This window comes from Phacochoerus africanus, chromosome 1 (assembly GCF_016906955.1).
Source record: "Phacochoerus africanus isolate WHEZ1 chromosome 1, ROS_Pafr_v1, whole genome shotgun sequence".
Taxonomy (NCBI): domain Eukaryota; kingdom Metazoa; phylum Chordata; class Mammalia; order Artiodactyla; family Suidae; genus Phacochoerus; species Phacochoerus africanus.
In genome coordinates, this window is record NC_062544.1 from 32444092 (window position 1) to 32461968 (window position 17877).

A 17877-nucleotide genomic window follows, 5' to 3' on the forward strand; every position below is an offset into this window, starting at 1 on the left:
CAAGTTTTGGGTGAGAAAGGGAAAAGAAATAAAAGTATTATGTGGATAATTACAGTCATGTTAATGTAGATTTTGAGAAGATATTAAGAACTCTATTGTTATTAAACTTACACAAAATTATAAGAAGTGTGTGTTTCAATACCTGGTTTTCACACTCATTAGAATTTAAAATTCCTTTGTACATACAAATGTAAATTTAAGAAATACGCTTACAGTGCTGAGACAAATTTTTAGAAGTAACTAAGATCTATGTTGAATTCTAGTAAGATAAATATAATTTATGATACTAAAGTACAGGGTTCTCTTCAGAACACATAAGGTACCTGAAAGAAAGTTATTCAGGTTTTGTTGTTTTTACGAATAAGATTTTTTTTTTTTTTTGTCCTTTTAGGGTTGCACCTAGGGCATATGGAGGTTCCCAGGCTAGGGGTCTAATTGGAGCTACAGCCGCTGGCCTGCACCACAGCCACAGCAACGCAGGATCTGAGCTGCATTTTCGACCTACACCACAGCTCACGGAAACGCCGGATCCTTAACCCACTGAGTGAGGCCAAGGATCGAATCAGCAACCTCATGGTTCCTAGTTGGATTCATTTCTGCTGCCCAGAACGGGAACTCCCCGAATAAGATTTTTTAAATGATTTTATTTTTTCCATTAGAGTTGGCATAAGATTTTTTTTAAAGCAGTAAAGTAAATACTAAATAAATAAGGAGGATTTCATTTTTAGCTATAGTTTTGCCCAATATACACTATATGCAATTGCATCTAGGAAATCTTTGGAAAAGTGGGGTAAAAAATGCATGGTATAGTTGACTTAAAATTCAGAAAATATTTAAGGTAATACTGACATTTCAGAGGCACAGGAAATCCTATTAAACACTCCTTCTTAGAAGAAGAAAGCAAAACATCAAACTTATTTCAGGGTATCATCTAGTTGGCAGAACACTGGCTAATATTTTTGTTGCCATTCAAACATTTTAAAAAAAATATGGCTTTAATATAATCTTACCCTCCAGGTTTTATTACCACTATTAGTATTAATTCTCCTCCTCCTTATATTTAATGAGTTAAATCCTAGAAATAGAAATAAGTGCAGGGCTCCCATCCTATCTTTGGAAAGTAGGGATGAAACATCAAAACACCTGGGTGAGTTTTCATGGAGTATGTCCATGACAACTCAACTTCCTGATACTTAACAAACTCGACTCGGAAAAATGCGGGTCATCATATTGCTATTTAACTCCCTGGAAGAAAGTAGGACTCATCATAGAATTTAGCTGAGTGCTTTCCTCCTATAACTGAACAATTACGCTTTTTTATTAAACCTCACCATCCTAAAGAATCAAGACAGTTCTAAACTCATTTAATGAGATGTGCATTTTACTGAATATGTTATTACTCTTTTTTGTAGAAATTCAGTAGGCCTGTTTTCCCCCTACGTGTCAGACAGACAATAACGCAACCAACAAACTCTACATTATCTTAACATCCCTGGTGCCTACGTGCAGACACACCAGAGAGAGTCACCCTAGTCAGAACACGTTAGACCATGAGCTAAGCCTTTTGAACTTTAGCTCACTGATAAAAACAAAACAAACAAAAAAAAGCACTTTGTTTTGAGAACTATATGTATTTCAGGAGGGTGCGTACAGAGCCAGAAAAAAGAGCAAAGTTTGTGAAAGCCCTTACCTCCTGCTGTTCCATGTATTCCCTGTGCCTCCGGGCCGCCTCGTGCCTCCACAGCTTCAGGCAAACCAAGGCACCAATGAGATACACAATCATGGTGACAAAGAGGAAGATCATCGCTGCTATCTGCCCTCCTTCCACCCGGCAGAAGGCCGCGTTCACTGGTGTGTTAAATAACGGGTAGTAGCAGAGTCCACCTCGGTTGGTATCGTTCACATAGACGATGGCTGCAGCCATGTACAAAATGAACAAGGAGACGTTGATCCCAAATTCAGTGAGGGGCCACCAATTCGAGTCCAAAAGGATGGTCCGATAGTACATGGACATGCCAAGCACCAGAATGATGATGGTGGTGACCCAAGCCAAGCCGGCAACCACGAGCACAAAGGGGGTCTTGGGGCCACTGTAGTAATAGCCCCCGTACATGCTGCCCAGGCCGCCGACGCCTGCCGCGCCGTAGGGCTGCGAGTATCCAAACAAGTTGTACCACTCGCTGTCCTTGTGAATGTAGGCTGTGACACAGGCGAAGACGCCGGCCCCCAGCAGCAGCTCCGCCACACCCAGAATGCGCAGCAGGCCTGCCCAGGACTTCATGTAGGAATACCTCAGGTGATACTCCTCCACCTTCTCGCTGTAGGTGCGGGCGGTGTGCGTGTGTCGCCCTAGGGACCCGTAGGGGTCGTGGGGAAACATGGCCTCAGCCTCCTTCCGGGACGCGCAGCTGCCCAGGGACCCGCCGTGAGGATCTTCGCAGGAGTTGCGGGGTGAATGGTGGTTTGCTCGGGCAGGAGAGGCTGGAGGAGAACACTCGACTCCATCAGAGATGTACCTGATGTCAGACACCGGGTTATCCCACTCGGGGTCCTTTTTCTTCCCTCTGAAGAAGTTCTTCCAGGACTCAGGGACAAAGCGCCGAACCGGCTTGAGATCCGGTGCGATGGCTGGTTCCTCTGTGTCACTTGAGTAGAAGTCTGGGCCGAATGGTGGCTGTAATGGGAGAGGGGGTGGTGGCAACGGATCAGCGCTCACGGCCAGCTCGCTGTTGTGAAGCGTCTGGAAGGTTCTTACGGTGCCATCCCGAGAGTCCACCTCCCTTGGGACCTCGTCGTAGTGCCTGTCCCGATTCCTTGGTCTTCCGTCATTGGACGACATTTGCGAGGTTCACACCTGGGGCCAAGATGAAAGCTATCACTTATGCTTAGTTATTTATCCTTTCAGTGATGCTGATTTTATTCACTCGGTAGCAAAAGATCATATGCTGGAAGCCAATATGATCATATCTAATTATCATGATCTCTAAAAGTGACAACATAAATATATGTTCACATACGTAATAACTATGTTAGCCAGGGATACAGTCATCACTCTGTGAGATTATAAGGGCAATCAAAATTTTCCATCTTAGCTCTGGATTTAAACACTTATAAGTCAGAGTTCTCTTCACGGCTCAGCAGTTAACAAACCCAACTAGGATCTATGAGGATGCAGGTTCGATCCCTGGCCTCGTTCAGTCGGTTAAGGATTCGGCGTTGCCATGAGCTGTGGTATAGGCTGCAGACACAGCTCGGATCTGGCGTTGCTATGGCTGTGGTGTAGGCCGGCAGCTGTAGCTCCAATTGGACCCTTTGCCTGCGAGTTTCCACATGGTGAAGGTGCAGCGCTAAAAAGCAAAAAAAAAAAAAAAAAATTTAAGCCTAATTTATCTATGAGCCCTATAAACAACAAAATGTAAAAAATCAAAATGGAGAGTAAATTTTAATAACACAGGATGCTAACACATTCTGAGTCCTTTCCTCAAACATCTAAACCAACATACTTCAGAGCTTGAGCATACCAGAATTTGATGGGTCAGCAAATACTCTTCACTTTCATTAACTCAGGTCTGCTTTGGAATGGCCCAGGAGAAGCAGTCTGACAAACACAGGCTATGGAGATCCCCTTTCTTTCCTGACTGGGGAAGTCACATTAGGCGAGTTGCTTCTTCCACTCTAAAATAAATAGCCTTGATACTAGATTTTAAAAACTGAATTCTCGGGAAAAAAAAAATCACCATAGGTTAAGAGTCCCTGAAAGTACAACCCAGAGCCGCAGCAATGGCCACGAATGTCATTCTTTCCGGAGCAATCATTTAGAGGTGATGTCCTGTTGCCATGGAGAGACTCAGAAAGTATCCTAGAAGGTATTCAACCCACCTAAAAAATAAAGCATAGAAAAAACTTTTATTAAGCCTTTTGGTTTCTTTCATGAAATCAATGACCTGAACACATACACAAAATGAAGGAAACCATTTGCTGGTGTTAAGTACTAGGTTTAAGGCACAGTGAATTTCTCCTTCAAATTGCTCATAAGTGAGTATTTACTGAAGACTCACTGGGCATATGGCATTGTGCTTCACACTGTAAAGTTCTCAAAATTAAAGTTGGTAACCCCACCTTTATGGTGTTGAACAATTTATAAGTTTCTATGGCTTTGTTTTGTTTTACTTCCTAAAACGAGACCTATCACTCAACAAGTATTTATTGGGCACCTGCCATGCGTAAGATGTATGAGACTTGCTGAAGATGTATCAGTGAACAAAGCCGATGGAACTATCTGGCTTCATGGAGCTTAAGTTCCAGTGGGGGGGTGACAGATAAGACAGATGAAACATACCAGATGCCAACGAACAAAATTAAGAAAGAGGATAAGGAATGTAGTGTGGACAGAGTGGTATAATTCTATTTATTTACTTATTTATTTGAGGGCCACACCCGTGGCATATGGAGGTTCCCAGGCTAGGGGTTGAATCGGAGCTGCAGCTGCCAGCCTACGCCAGAGCCACAGCAACGCGGGATCCGAGCCGCGTCTGCAACCTACGCCAGAGCTCACGGCAATGCCGGATCCTTAACCCACTGAGCAAGGCCAGGGATCAAACCCGCAACCTCATGGTTCCTAGTCGGATTTGTTTCCACTGCGCCACGAGGGGAACTCCCAGAGTGTTATAATTTTAAACAGTGACCACAGAAGTCTTCAGAGAGAACATAACATCTGAATATAGAAACGAAGGAGATGGAGGAGGAAGGCAGGCAGGTAGGTATCAGGGGGAAGTGTCCCAGGCAGATGGAACAGCCAGTGCAAAAGCCTTAAAGCAGGAGTATTTGCCACGTCCAGAAATACGAAGGCACGGAGACCAGCGTGGTAGCAGCAGAGCGAGTGAAAGAGTAAGTAGTAGAAGCGAGGCCATCTGAATCGCTATGGCTTGAAAATCATTAGAAAGGCTTCTACTGGGAATGAAATGAGAAGCCACTGGAAGATTTTTGAGTAGAGGAGTGACATGAGCTGTCTCATTTTTAAAGGATCACTCTGGATGCTGTGTTAAGAGTACTTTCCAGGAGAAAAGGGCAAAAACAGGGAGACAGGTTAGAAGGCCACTGAAACACAGTTGACCCTTGACCACCACAAGAGTTAGGGGCGCCCACACTTCCTTGAAGTCAAAAATCCTAGTATAATTTTATAGTTGTTACTCTGCAGCTGTAGTTCAGAAGCCAGGCATTCAACCAATGCGACCATGTGCTACGATAGTACATGTTTACTGGAAAAAAAAAAAAACCAACCCTGCATACAAATGGTTCAAACTTGTGTTGTTCAAGGGTCCAATTGTAATCCAATAGACCATGGTGGTAGCAATGGAGACAGGAAGAAGAGGTCAAATTCTATGGACAAGGAATTAAAACTTTTTCTTACAGAAATCTTCAAACACAACAAAAAGTGGAACATAAAGTATTATGAGCCCTTAGGTACCATCAACCACTTTCAATAAGTATCAACTTATGACCACTTCTATTTACTCCATACTCCCTACCTTATGCCTTCTGTCAAGAGATTACTTTAAAGCAGAATTTACACATTAGATTATTTCATTTGCAACATTTCTCCATCCCTCCAGCTAAGCTATGGGAGAAGCAGCCTGAAGAGAGTCTGAAATACCTCTTAGAAGTCCAGGTGAAGATATCAAGCAGGCAGTCTGCCCACAGAAGGGTACCAAAGACTAGAAACAATCACCTTGGTAACGGGTGGAGATGGAGAAGAGGTGTAAATTCTGGAGTCTTCTAATGGGGCACTCCAATTTTAGAGAATTAACTCAGTCCCAGCATGGTGCTCAATTGCAAAGTAGGAGGAAAAAAACAGTATAGAGAAAAAGTCTCTAAATGATAGCAATTAGCAGTTATTCTTATGTCTTTTTTCTCTTTATCTGTTGTCTAAAAAAATTAAATTCTAGGAATGCATAATATTACTATAGTTCTTGAAATATATTTTCCTAAAATTAGTAGAGGCAAAAGCACAACAAATAACTTTGGAACATTTTATATATCTTCCAGTATCTTTGATATACAGTCGTTTAACTCACTGGCAAAAATGCATGTTACTGTTACGGATTTAATTACGCTCTTCACCTGCGAAAAGCAGTTTATTTGAATTAGATCACCTTACCAGTGTTTAAATAAAAGGTCACACTTACAAAGTTGAAGACTTGTGGAATAGCAAATTATGTAATTTTAGAAGGGAATGGTCAATTGTATTTTACCACATTTCAGTATCTGGATACTCCTGGCATCTTTTCGGGTGTCACTGAGAGTCCACTTAGAATCTGCTGCTGAGGCACAGCGAGTCTTTGTTTAGTTCAAGCCCCCGCCCCGGGCCGTGACTCCACTCCCGCCGCACACAAATCTCAGAAAGCCGTGGCAGTGGGAGGAGAAACGTTTCTCCTTAGAGAGGTGTTACGGGAATTCAGCTTGGTCACCTTTAACACCACCAGAATCACCGCTTGGCTGGCGTTAAAGTTTTGCTGGGCCTGAGGAAGGGGAGGATTTCAGTCTCTGGGCTTCCAGGGGGCTGGGTGAGCCCCCGCGGTTTTAACTGGACCCTTGAGCGAGAGCTCCGGGCTACCGAGCATCTCCGTCGGGGGTCTCTCCCGAAGCCGCGGCTCGGCGCCCCGCCCTCGGCCCCACCCGACCTTGTTCACTCGCACCTCTGCCCACCCAGGTGAGTGTCCCCGCGCCTCTAAGTGAAATTGCAGTCTTCGTCTTGCAAGATTCCGCCCTAGAGTCGCCGGAACTAAGTCGGACCGGACGTGCCCAGGTCGGGATACCAGGGACCCCCGCGCCGGAAGGACGGCGGCTTCGCAGCCAGAAGTAGCACCTGTGTCCGCCGAATGGAAGCAGGCTGGCCGAGGGCCCTCGGTCCCGCCCCTCCCCGCCCCGCCCCGGCCCTGCACTCCTTACCTCGCCGGCGGCGGGTCTCGGCCGCAGGTAATGGCGGGGCTGAGGAGCAAGCCCGCCGCGCCCGCGACGCTCCGAGGGGCCGAGGGAGGACGAGAGCCCCCTCCCCGGGGTCCGCCGGCCCCTCCCCGCCCGCGTCGCGGTCACGTGGGCCCCAGCCCTCGCTCCCCACTCACCTGCTTGGCGGAAGCGCTCGCGCACAGTCCGCGGCTCGGAAACCTGGTTCGGGCTCACTGGGCGGGGCCGGGCCGAGCGTCGCCCCGCCTGGCTTTGTGGGGCTGGACTCCCGCCCGGGGCCTGGGCGGGTTGGTGCCCCCAGCCCTCCCCACCCGCACCGCACCTCCCAGCGATAGCTGTGGGCCAGGCTCCGCTAGGAGAGCTATGGAAAGGTCGTCCAGGGTGTGATTTAGTTCTCTTTGCAAGGTTGCCACCCCCTTCCTTCCCAATCTTTGAAAAAGTTTGGCACTAGATGGAGTCTTGTGTACTGTGCCCAATAACACATGGTATAGACCTGAGTGTTAGGAAGTACTAAAAGACAGGAGAAACAAAAAAGAAATTCAACATTTTAATTTTGACATAAATTATGTAAATAGTTTCCAGAAAGCATCTAAAATATCCACTGTACAACATATAAAAATGGTTATCTGAGAAGCTAGAGACCAGAAACTGTGATTAAGGCACGAAGTTTATTTACACTTATAATTGCATCCTAAAGTGTTTTATAATTCTTATTTACAACCCAGAGTTTCTGTGTTCTGAACTATTCCTTCACATTTTCTGATAAACACACTGATCCCCTCTCCAAAAGCCACTCACAAGACTAAATAAATACTAGAGAAAAAAAAGATTATTTGATGGTTTGATCTTCCATTTACCTCAACACACAGAAGTCAGTTCTTTATGCTGAAATACAAGAGGAAAGAATTAACAAACTGTAATTCACCTGAAGTCTGTTATCTCTGTTCAAGTACTGAATAACATGAATATGAATCTGTCAAGCAGCAACCTCATGGGCAGGCTGCTTTCTATGTCCCATCGCTCTCATAGTCTTCTATTATCATGTCTTCTTCTTCCATGTCTCCCTGGGCTGAAAAGGGCCGAGGTTGGCTGGCGGGCAGTTCACTCCCACTATTCTGACTCAAAGGAAGAGACAGCAGTTCAGGTTCAGGTTCAGTGGATGGAGTGGGTTCACCCAGTGCTTCCTCTGTAGGCTGCCCTCCACCAAGCTGGGCTTCATCCCCACTGTCCAGGTCTATCATTCCATGTTCCCTGTCAGTCAGGGCTTCCATTTTCAATCTGCCAGATTCATAACACAGACATTAATAATGATCAAAAGAGGAGACTTCTTTTAATTACACCATAAGTGTGATGAATCTGAAGCCATCTCCTATAGTCTCTCATTTAGCTTCCTTGGGCTCACTGTTTAGCTAGGCGCTCTGGTTTATATAACAAATATAAACAAAACTACAAAGTAAATGACAAACTGAATAAATCATTACAACTTACAAGTTAATATCTCTAGAGTTCTTCCAAAAAGAATAGCACAGAAAAAATAGGTATAAAATATCAACAGTTTATAGAATTATGTCTACTAAATAAATTGTTCAGCCTAATTTCTAATTTTTTTTTTGGCTGCACCCCTGGCATATGGAAGTTCCTGGGTGAGGGATCAAATCAGAGCTGCAGATGCAACCTATGCCACAGCTGCAGCAATGCCAGATCCTTAACTCACTGCACCGAGCCAGCAACTAAATCCTCACTGGCAGAGACAACGCCAGATCTTAACCCACTGCACCACAGCAGGAACCCCTAATTTCTAATCTTTAAATGAAAATTAAAATAATATTGTCATCTTTCAAAGTGCAGACCCGTTAGAATAATAAAACCCAGTAGTGGCAAGAGTTAGAAGAAAAGAACATGCTGAAACACTGTAAATGGGCATAAGAATGGTAAAATATTCTTGGAAGCAATGTGACAATAAAGAGCAAAGACCTCAAAAAGGTGTATATCCACTGATCCATGAATTTCATTTCTAGGAATTAATCCTACATAAATAGTATTTGATGGGCATGATGATTTAGCTTCAAAGAAGGCTGTGATAATAAAACTTGGGAACAAGCTAAATGTATATAAATAAGTTGTAGGTTCAACTACAGGAAATTATGAATCTATTAAATAGTAATATTAAGCTAACTATTAATATTTAATATTATTAATGCAAATCAGAGATATGGTCACTATAAATGAAAGATAACAGTACTAGTCATGTAATAAGTAGTGCTGACAAATCCTGTCTCCCAGTTCAGATCAAGTAGTTGAACCAAGAGTAAAACAGTGAAGACTCCCATTCTTTTTATTCCATTTTAGGAGGAAAGGAATCAGTGAAGACAGTTTTTCTTTGATTCAGAGGGCAGGGAGGGGAAAAGAAAACTTATAAAAGGTCTGAGTCCAGATCACATCCGAGTGGGATGATACTGTAAGAGACATCCACCACCGTCTTTTATGTAACAGGAAAGATGGGTCTCCACAGCTAAGTCATCAGGCAGAAAAAACCATGAACACTACAAAAGCTTTTAATAATCTATGAAAGACGGGGGGGAAAGAAACCTAGATAAGCAAGTTTTCCATCTGGGACCAGGAATAGGAGAACTAGTAGAAGGGATAACAGGTGCTATTTCTATCATTTATTTTTGTCCTTGCGACCAGGAAGCAAGCTCTTTTTAAACCTTTTTGGAATGCCTAAATGCTTAATTTGACCTTATAAATAAGCCAAGTAGAAATGAAATTTAGGCATTGCGCTAATCACTGATATGAGTCCAGATATCATTTTGCAATAAAATGAACAATAAAGATGTAGATTTCTATATATTTTCCACTTGTCTGAATTTTCTATGATAAAGAGATAAAAAAGACACTGCTGTCTTTTGAGGTAATTCCTGATTACTACAGTCTCCAAATACAGGCTAAGAATAATATCTCTTGGCAGGAAAACTGAAAAAAGATTTTCAGATATGCAAGATTTGTTGAACTCAAGGATTTTAAAAGTTCCTCTGCTTCTGTGATTCAGTGATTCCATTTAGCCTGATGTTTCATTCTGAACTGGTGAAAATATGCAGTTATGTATGTAATAAATGTAACAGATGGGTCTATAATGTAATCATATGACCTTTAATCACCCATACTATACGTATTTCTTGGACTTTACAGATTACATTTATTGACTGTATAATGAATAAAAAGGTAATGTATTTGGTGGACATTTCAGAATAGCTCTTTGAAAATTAAAATGATCACCTTACCTTCCAAAGTGTCGCTTCAGAGGAAGCCTTCCAATATCTTGGATAAAAGAAATTTGAGCTAAAACAGAGATTTTTAAAAAGTTTTATTTTATTTCATTTTAGTCTGCACATGTGGCATGCAGAAGTTCTGGGCCAGGGATCAAACCCAGGCCAGGGATCGAACCCGGGCCACAGCAGCAACCCAAGCCACAGCAGTGACAACATAGATGCTTAAACTGCTGAGTAAGTGGGGAACTCCTAAATAAAGAGCTTTAAATAGATATTTCTATAAAGAAGAATGGCCAAAAAGCACAGGAAAAGATGCTTAAAATCACACATTGCTAGGAAAATGCAAATCAAAACTGTGAGATACTATTTCACCCCTCTTAGGATGGCTACCATCAAAATAACCCGCACAAAACAACAAGGTTTGGCAAGGATGTGCAGAAAGCTGAACCCCTGTGTATTGCTAGTGGGGATATAAAATGGTGTACTTGCTATGAAAAATGGCATTTTGGCATTGCTGTTATCAACTAAATGTTTCTCTTACCCCCAAACCATATCTTGAAATGCTAACTGCACAGAGTTAATGGTACTACCACAAGGTGATGGTGTTAGGAGATGGAGCCTTGGGAGGTGCTTCTTAGGTCATGATGGTAGAACCCTCATGAGTGGGATTAGTGCCCTCATACAAGAGACTGCAGAGAGAGCTCTCTCTTGCTCTGCTCTCCACCATGAGAGAATTCAATGACGAGACAGCCATCTTCCAACTAGGAAGCAGGCCCTCACCAGACACTGGCTCTGCTGGGACCTTGTCTTTGGACCTGCTAGCCTCCAGGGCTGCTTTGCACTAATTTAAAAGAATGGAACACTATCCATGGTAGGTGACAAAAGCAAATTAAAGCTTGTATCTCATATCAGGATATGCACAGAAAAAAGTCTAGAATTTACATTAACCTGTCAAAAGTAATTACCTGTGCTTATAGGAGACTTTCAGTTTTTACTTTACATACTTCTAGATTATTTGCTTTCTTTTTTTAATCAAAAAGCATGTGTAAATTCTGGTTCAAAAAGGAAAGGGAAAAAAGTCCCTCTAGTATATAGCAATGAGATGACCCCCCCCCCAGAAAAATTTTATAAGACATTAATTCTTGAGGATAATAAAAACCCATGTTATTACCTTGATTTCTCATTGGAACAGTTAACAACGCAAGGTATGGCAACAGCTGTGTTTGGAGGCATACTGGCGATAAGCAGAAGTCAGAAAAAAGTGCTTTTGCTGCCAGGCAATTTTCTCGATACTGTAGGGGAAAAAAGGTGAAATGAAAATTAAACTTAAATATGGATATCTATTCCTAGATGAACTAAGTTTATTATCTCACAAGGTATATGGGTTTATATACTACAAATATACTTTAAGCATTTACCTAATTTGTCCTTTATAACTAATGCTAGGACCAGCAGTATCTAATAAACTATTTTACCTACATAACTGTTTGACATTTGATATGACAGAATTAAGAACTTTTTAAGAGACTTAAAGTAGAAAAACAAACTTAAAAATTAAAGTAATTCAGGAGTTCCCGTCGTGGTTCACTGGAAACAAATCTGACTTGGAACCATGAGGTTTCAGGTTCAAGCCCTGGCCTCGCTCAGTGGGTTAAGGATCTGATGTTGCCGTGAGCTGTGGTGTAGGTTGCAGACGTGGCTCGGATCTGGCCGTTGCTGTGGCTGTGATGTAGGCCGGCAGCTGTAGCTCCGATTAGACCCCTAGCCTGAGAACCTCCATATGCTGCAGGTATGTCCCTAAAAAGCAAAAAGCAAAAAAAAAAAAAAAAAAGGAATTCAGTTTATGAGGGCACATACATATATCACAAATTATGTGAGGATATGGTTTCTCAATGAAAGAATATATTTTCCTCAGTTAACACAAGGTACGACGTTACAGTGATGAGAAGAAAAGCACAATCTCTGCCTTCAAAGAGCTAACAATCTTGGAGAGATTATTTATATGTAATGATTGCAGAATTAATATACATGGCTATAAAGAGCAAAGCAAGTCAATAAGGGACACAGATTAGTTAAGAGTTATGAAATTCTCCAAGAAATCCATTAAAAATGTTTTTCTTAGGTAATAAATGATAGGTTCATACTTAGCTTTGTGATTTTAGAACTAGAAGACATCTTCGAGATGACCTAATTTCAGGGGTTACGAATTCAGATGCTATAGGAGCCAGGCAGATAACAGAAATCAGTGCAGTACAGCAACTGGAGACAGTCCTATCTCCAACAGGCAGAAAATACTTGGCTGGAGAAGACTGCTGCCATATAACATATGGACCAGTGTTGCCTTCCTTTCATTTTTTTGTTCTGAGGAGACTCCAGAATTTCTGAGGCCAAATATCCCTATCCAACTTTTAAATATTATACTAGTTTTTAAAGATTGGCAATTAATTTTTACAAATCTGTGTGGGCCATCTGTTTTTGACTTCCAAATAATTCAAACCTCTACATTTACAGCTGTGGAAACTAAGGGCATGTTAGGTGAATAACTTGTCCAGATGGCTAGAAGTAAAGCCAGGATTTGTTTTTCAATTAAAAGTAAAATATAATCAGAGCTCCTGTCGTGCTGCAGCGGAAACAAATCCAAACTAGGAACCATGAGGTTGTGGGTTCAATCCCTGGCCTTGCTCAGTAGGTTAAGGATCTGGCATTGCCATAAGCTGTGGTGTAGGTCACAGACGAGGCTCGGATCTGGCATGGCTGTGGCTGTGGCGGGCAGCAATACTCTAATTAGACCCCTACCCTGAGAACCTCCATATGCCGCTGGTGTGGCCCTGAAAAGACAAAAAAAAAAATATAATTGGAGTTCCCATTGTGGTGCAGCAGAAATGAATCTGTCTAGCATCCATGAGGATGCAGGTCCAATTCCTGGCCTTGCTCAGCGGGTTAAGGATCCAGTATTGCCGTGAGCTATGGTGTAGGTTGCAGACGAGGCTCAGATGCTGTGTTGCTATGGCTCTGGTGTAGGCTGGTGGCTATAGCTCCGATTAGACCCCTAGCCTGGGAACCTCCATATGCCATGGGAGCAGCCCAAGAAAATGGCAAAAAGACCAAAAAAAAAAAAAAAAAAGAAAAAAGAGAAGCATGTCCTTTTTGTTTTATCGTTTTGTGGTTTTTTTTGTTTTTTTGTTTTTTTTTGGTTTTTTTTTTTAGGGCTGCACCTGTGGCATATGGAAATCCCTGGCTAGGGGTTGAATCAGAGGTGCAGCTGACTGCCACAGTCACAGTAATGCCAGTTCTGAGCTGCGTCTGCAACATACATCACAGCTCATGGCAACGCTGGATCCTTAACCCACTGAATGAGGCCAGGAATCGAACCTGCATCCTGATGGATACTAGTTGGGTTCTTAACCTGCTAAGCCACAATGGGAACTGCCCCCTGCCTTTTAATTAAAAAACACCAGAGTTCCTGCTGTAGCACAATGGGATTGGCAGCACTTCTGCAGCACTGGGACACAAGTTCGATCCCTAGCCTGGCACAGTGGGTTAAGGATATGGCATTGCCACAGATGTAGCATAGGCTGCAACTGTGGCTTGGATCTGATCCCTGGCCTGGAAACTCCATAAGGTGAGGGGCAGCCCAAAAAAACCCTTTATTGAGATATAATTTACATTCACTTATAGTTTACTTATTGAAAATGTACAATTTTTTTTTCTTTTTACCTTTTTATTTATTAGAAACCACTGGGGTTTGTGCAAGGGTCGAAAACTTGATCCTCCTCCTTGGCAATGAGCAAATCCTCGGGCTCTGTTGGAATGTATCACACCCCTCGTAGCTACAGATGTACTATATTCCCTGAGTAAAGAGCGTGTCTAAAAAAAGGAGACAAGATGTGAAATAAAAAAATAAGAGATTTATAAAATAGTACTTATTGGTACTACTGACACCAAAAAAGAGCCTAACTATGTTTAGTACTATATGTTCATTTTTTTTCCAACCTGACCATGGCCCTAAAATTAATAGGGCTACAAAATTACTTAAAGCAAATTCAACTGAGACAACAATAATGTAATGTGTGAATATTAACTGGATGTTGGTTGGGGAGTGGTGGAAACAACTTTAAATGTATTTTGAGACAACTGGGGAAATAGGAACAAGGACGGTATGTGACTGAATTAATGTTAATTTTAGGTGTGATATGTATGCTATTATAGCTATAACAGAACAATGTTCTTAGGCATGCTTAAGTATCAAGTGTCCTCATGTTGCAATTACTTTCTAATTATTCAGCCAAAACAAATGTATAAATACATACAGATTAAGCACACGTGCCAAAATGTGAAAAACTGGTGAAAAAAATTAAAGATATATAGGTGTTCACTGAACTATTCTTTCAGTTTGTCAATAGGTTAGAAAATTTCAAAATGACTAAGAAGAAAAAAAAAGAATAAGAAGAAACATAAAAAAAATTAAGCAAATACAACTGCTGAATAATGAAACTCTACCACAGAAATTGTATCATATTTTTATTATTTTCCTGATTCTGATTATTAATGCTATCTCAGTATTTATAACACAGAGAAACATTAATATATCAAAACAGTGTTGTCCAGCAGAACTGTCTCTGATGAAAATGTTTTGTACCTGGGCTGTTCAATGTAGTAGTTACTAGTCACATGTAGCTATCAAATGCTGGAAATGTAACTAGTGGGACTACTCTGTCAGTCAGAAAACAGTGTTAAAATGTTAAGTAGCAGAAAGTATAGAAAGAAGCACAGTTCTTTTCCTTCTACTTTTTAAACAGCTGTCAAATTTTCTGACTATACATTAGTTTTTATAATCAGAAAATAACTACAGTAAAAATTAGTGCTACATCACCATGGAAAAATCAGATCCAGGAGCTCCTGTTGTGGAGGAGCAGTAACGAACCCAACTAGTATTCATGAGGATGCGGGTTTGATCCCTGGCCTTGCTTAGTGGGTTAAGGATCTGGTGTTGCTGTAAGCTGTGGTGCAGGTCGCAGACATGGCTCAGATCCTGCGTTGCAATGGCTGTGGTGTAGGCCAGAAGCTGCAGCTCCGACTGGACCTCTAGCCTGGAAACGTCCATATGCTACACATATGGCCCTAAAAAAAAAAAAAAAAAAGAAAGAAAGAAAAAAGAAAGAACACCACCAAAAAACCCCCCAGATTCACTGCTAAAGCTTCATTATAAACACTACGTGGATGAATTAATTTTGTCATATTATTAAGAAGCTACTTAAAATAACATCAAATACTTATAATAAAAGTAAACATTCCTTCTCAATTCTGAGGTAATAGAAAAAAAGACATTTCAGTCAAATGGTCTTACATTCCAGTCACCACTGAGGATATCTGCAAAACTCAGAAATTCACTGGCTCTCACAAGATCATCCACGTCCATGAAGAAATCTACGTAGTTTTGGTGAAGATATAAATTAAATAAATCTCCTGGCATGTGTGACATTTCTACTACTTCCTATAACAAAAAGTATAAATAATTTTGGTAAAAATTCAGTGATTGAATGTATAGGAACATAAATGTAAGTAATATATATCCTGTAAACAGTACTAAGTGTTATTAAAGACTTTACCTCAGGGTGAATAAGCAATGTGTCCCGTTCATACTCTGATAAATGAGAAGGCAATCGAGGTGAGTCTAATTCTGTTACAGATGCTCCTATTTAAAAAAGTCTGGAATTACTAAAAATAACACTATCCGTATAATTACATACCACTTCTCATTTGATATGTTTAATCCCACTCATAGTTCAATAAAACTATCTAAATACATTTTCCTGCTATGTCTTAAGCCTTACCAAACAGTATCTGACCTAGTCCTAGCTCTGTCTTGTAACTGAGCCAAATATACAACATGCTATTTTATTTTAAGACTAATAGCAGGTTTTTTAAAAGCATATGAAGTTTTCTTACTTTTACAATATAGTATTTTCCCCAAAGCTCTGAAAAGAAAGAGAGAAACATCTTTGCCACCAATAGCTTGGACCTCTTGATTTTCAAAAACCCTGTCAGGTTTTTGTCTTCGTTTTGATTTTGACAGCGCAGCATCTGATTTTAATGAAGACGTTCCTTTTTTCCTTGGCCATAAATTGTTCTTTCCTAAATAATATACATCCAAGCAACAATATTTAAAATAAAATTAAAGTATGAAAATTAAAACTGAGAACAGTTACACCAAGTATTCTAATTAAAACATTTCTAATAAATAATTATGAGGTTATACAAACTGAGTCACAGTGCCCTTTTAGTTACTAGTTAAAATGTCATCTAGAAGTATGTCATGACACAGATTTCAAATTTTCACTTACACAATGACACATTTTTCTAATACAGGCATAGCACCTTGATTTCTCAGGGTATGATGCACAAGGTATTGTTCTCGGTGCACGGTATGTAAGTTCTCATAACAACTCTAATGCGGAAAACTTATTACACAGTGTAAGGAAATGAGATATAAAGAGGTCAAAGTAACTGGCTGAAGGTCATCAGCTTCTAAGTGATTTGAATTCAGGCAGTCTGGTTCTGCAATTTGTGCTTAACAGTGATGCTGTATTGCCTCTTTACTGATCTGGGCAGTCTCTAATTTATGAACTTGTCTGTGTTCCAATTTCATTGGGAAATGTACTGTTTAGAACCCAGAATACATGATTTCAGACAAGCAGCCTGAAATGGCAGAAAAACACAGGATCTGGGTTTGAATCCTAGTGTTGTTTATCTCATTAGGCTGGTCTGAGAATTAAATGAAAAAATACATATAGCTGTTAATATAGTTTCTGACCCACTCAAAAATTACTATCTTTCTTCCCTTTAAAATTTCTGAGCTCAGAACAATGTTATAAAGAGCAGTTAGGATCCTAGAATGATCTTCTTCAGCCTTCCAAACCCTTAACTCCTATAGTGAACCTAAGCAACATTTACATTTTTATTTCTATAGGAAGAAGCAGAATTCTGTATTTATGTACAGTTACTTTGAAAAACAAAGATGTAACTAAACGAACAGGTTATACTTGTGGATAGAAACGAGGAACTCAGGTGGACTCTGAGAGCTCCAAAGAACTTTTAATTTTTTAAGGTCAATTCTTCCGTGTTAAGCATCCTTAGGTCACTTAAGTGCTTCCTCATGAGGGCTGTGCAGTAAACTACGATCATTAAGAGGAAAATTAGCTCATTGCCATTAGCGGGCTCTTTACTATAGCACCCTTATAAATAAGTGGAAATGTATTTGTTAAACATATCCTATATAAACTATTATTACGTCCATTAATAGTTGGACATTTGAGCACTTAATGTGTATTAAGCTCTGGAATAAAGACTCTACAGGTATTATCTCACTTACTCTTCACACAACTCAGTAAGAAAGGTTCTCATGTGAAAGGTAAGAAAATAAAGGCAGAGAAAGATTAAGTCACTTGCAAGATTAAATCACTACAAAGTGGCAGAACCAGGATTTTCTCCTAGCAAGTCTCATTCCAAACTAACTTCAAAGGGTAAAGTGGCAAACCACATAAATGAATTAGCTTCTTGTCTCAGATGGATATTTACGGTGACACATTCATAAGGATATGCGTATGCACGTGTATACACATAGTTTTATTACAATGTCTCAATT

General features: G+C 40.8%; 2 protein-coding genes across 3 annotated transcripts in view; both read right to left on the reverse strand.

Moving 5' to 3' along the window:
- Positions 1-7081, reverse strand: part of MARVELD2 (MARVEL domain containing 2) — a 31606-nt gene extending 24525 nt beyond the window's left edge. The window contains 3 exon segments of the mRNA XM_047795401.1: positions 1691-2854; positions 3738-3879; positions 6949-7081. Of these exon segments, the coding sequence (XP_047651357.1) occupies positions 1691-2839 (1149 nt within the window). The 5' untranslated portion in view covers positions 2840-2854; positions 3738-3879; positions 6949-7081.
- A 416-nt stretch (positions 7082-7497) lies between these two features.
- Positions 7498-17877, reverse strand: part of RAD17 (RAD17 checkpoint clamp loader component) — a 29971-nt gene continuing 19591 nt past the window's right edge. Inside the window, exons 11-17 of one of the 2 annotated variants that reach the window (XM_047795535.1) lie at positions 16182-16367; positions 15842-15927; positions 15580-15726; positions 13950-14099; positions 11404-11524; positions 10245-10302; positions 7498-8241 (exon numbers count right to left, since the gene is read on the reverse strand). In XM_047795535.1, the coding sequence (XP_047651491.1) occupies positions 7971-8241; positions 10245-10302; positions 11404-11524; positions 13950-14099; positions 15580-15726; positions 15842-15927; positions 16182-16367 (1019 nt within the window). In that variant the 3' untranslated portion in view covers positions 7498-7970. The remainder of the gene's footprint in view (positions 8242-10244; positions 10303-11403; positions 11525-13949; positions 14100-15579; positions 15727-15841; positions 15928-16181; positions 16368-17877) is intronic. The other variant, XM_047795620.1, reaches the window with a different exon arrangement.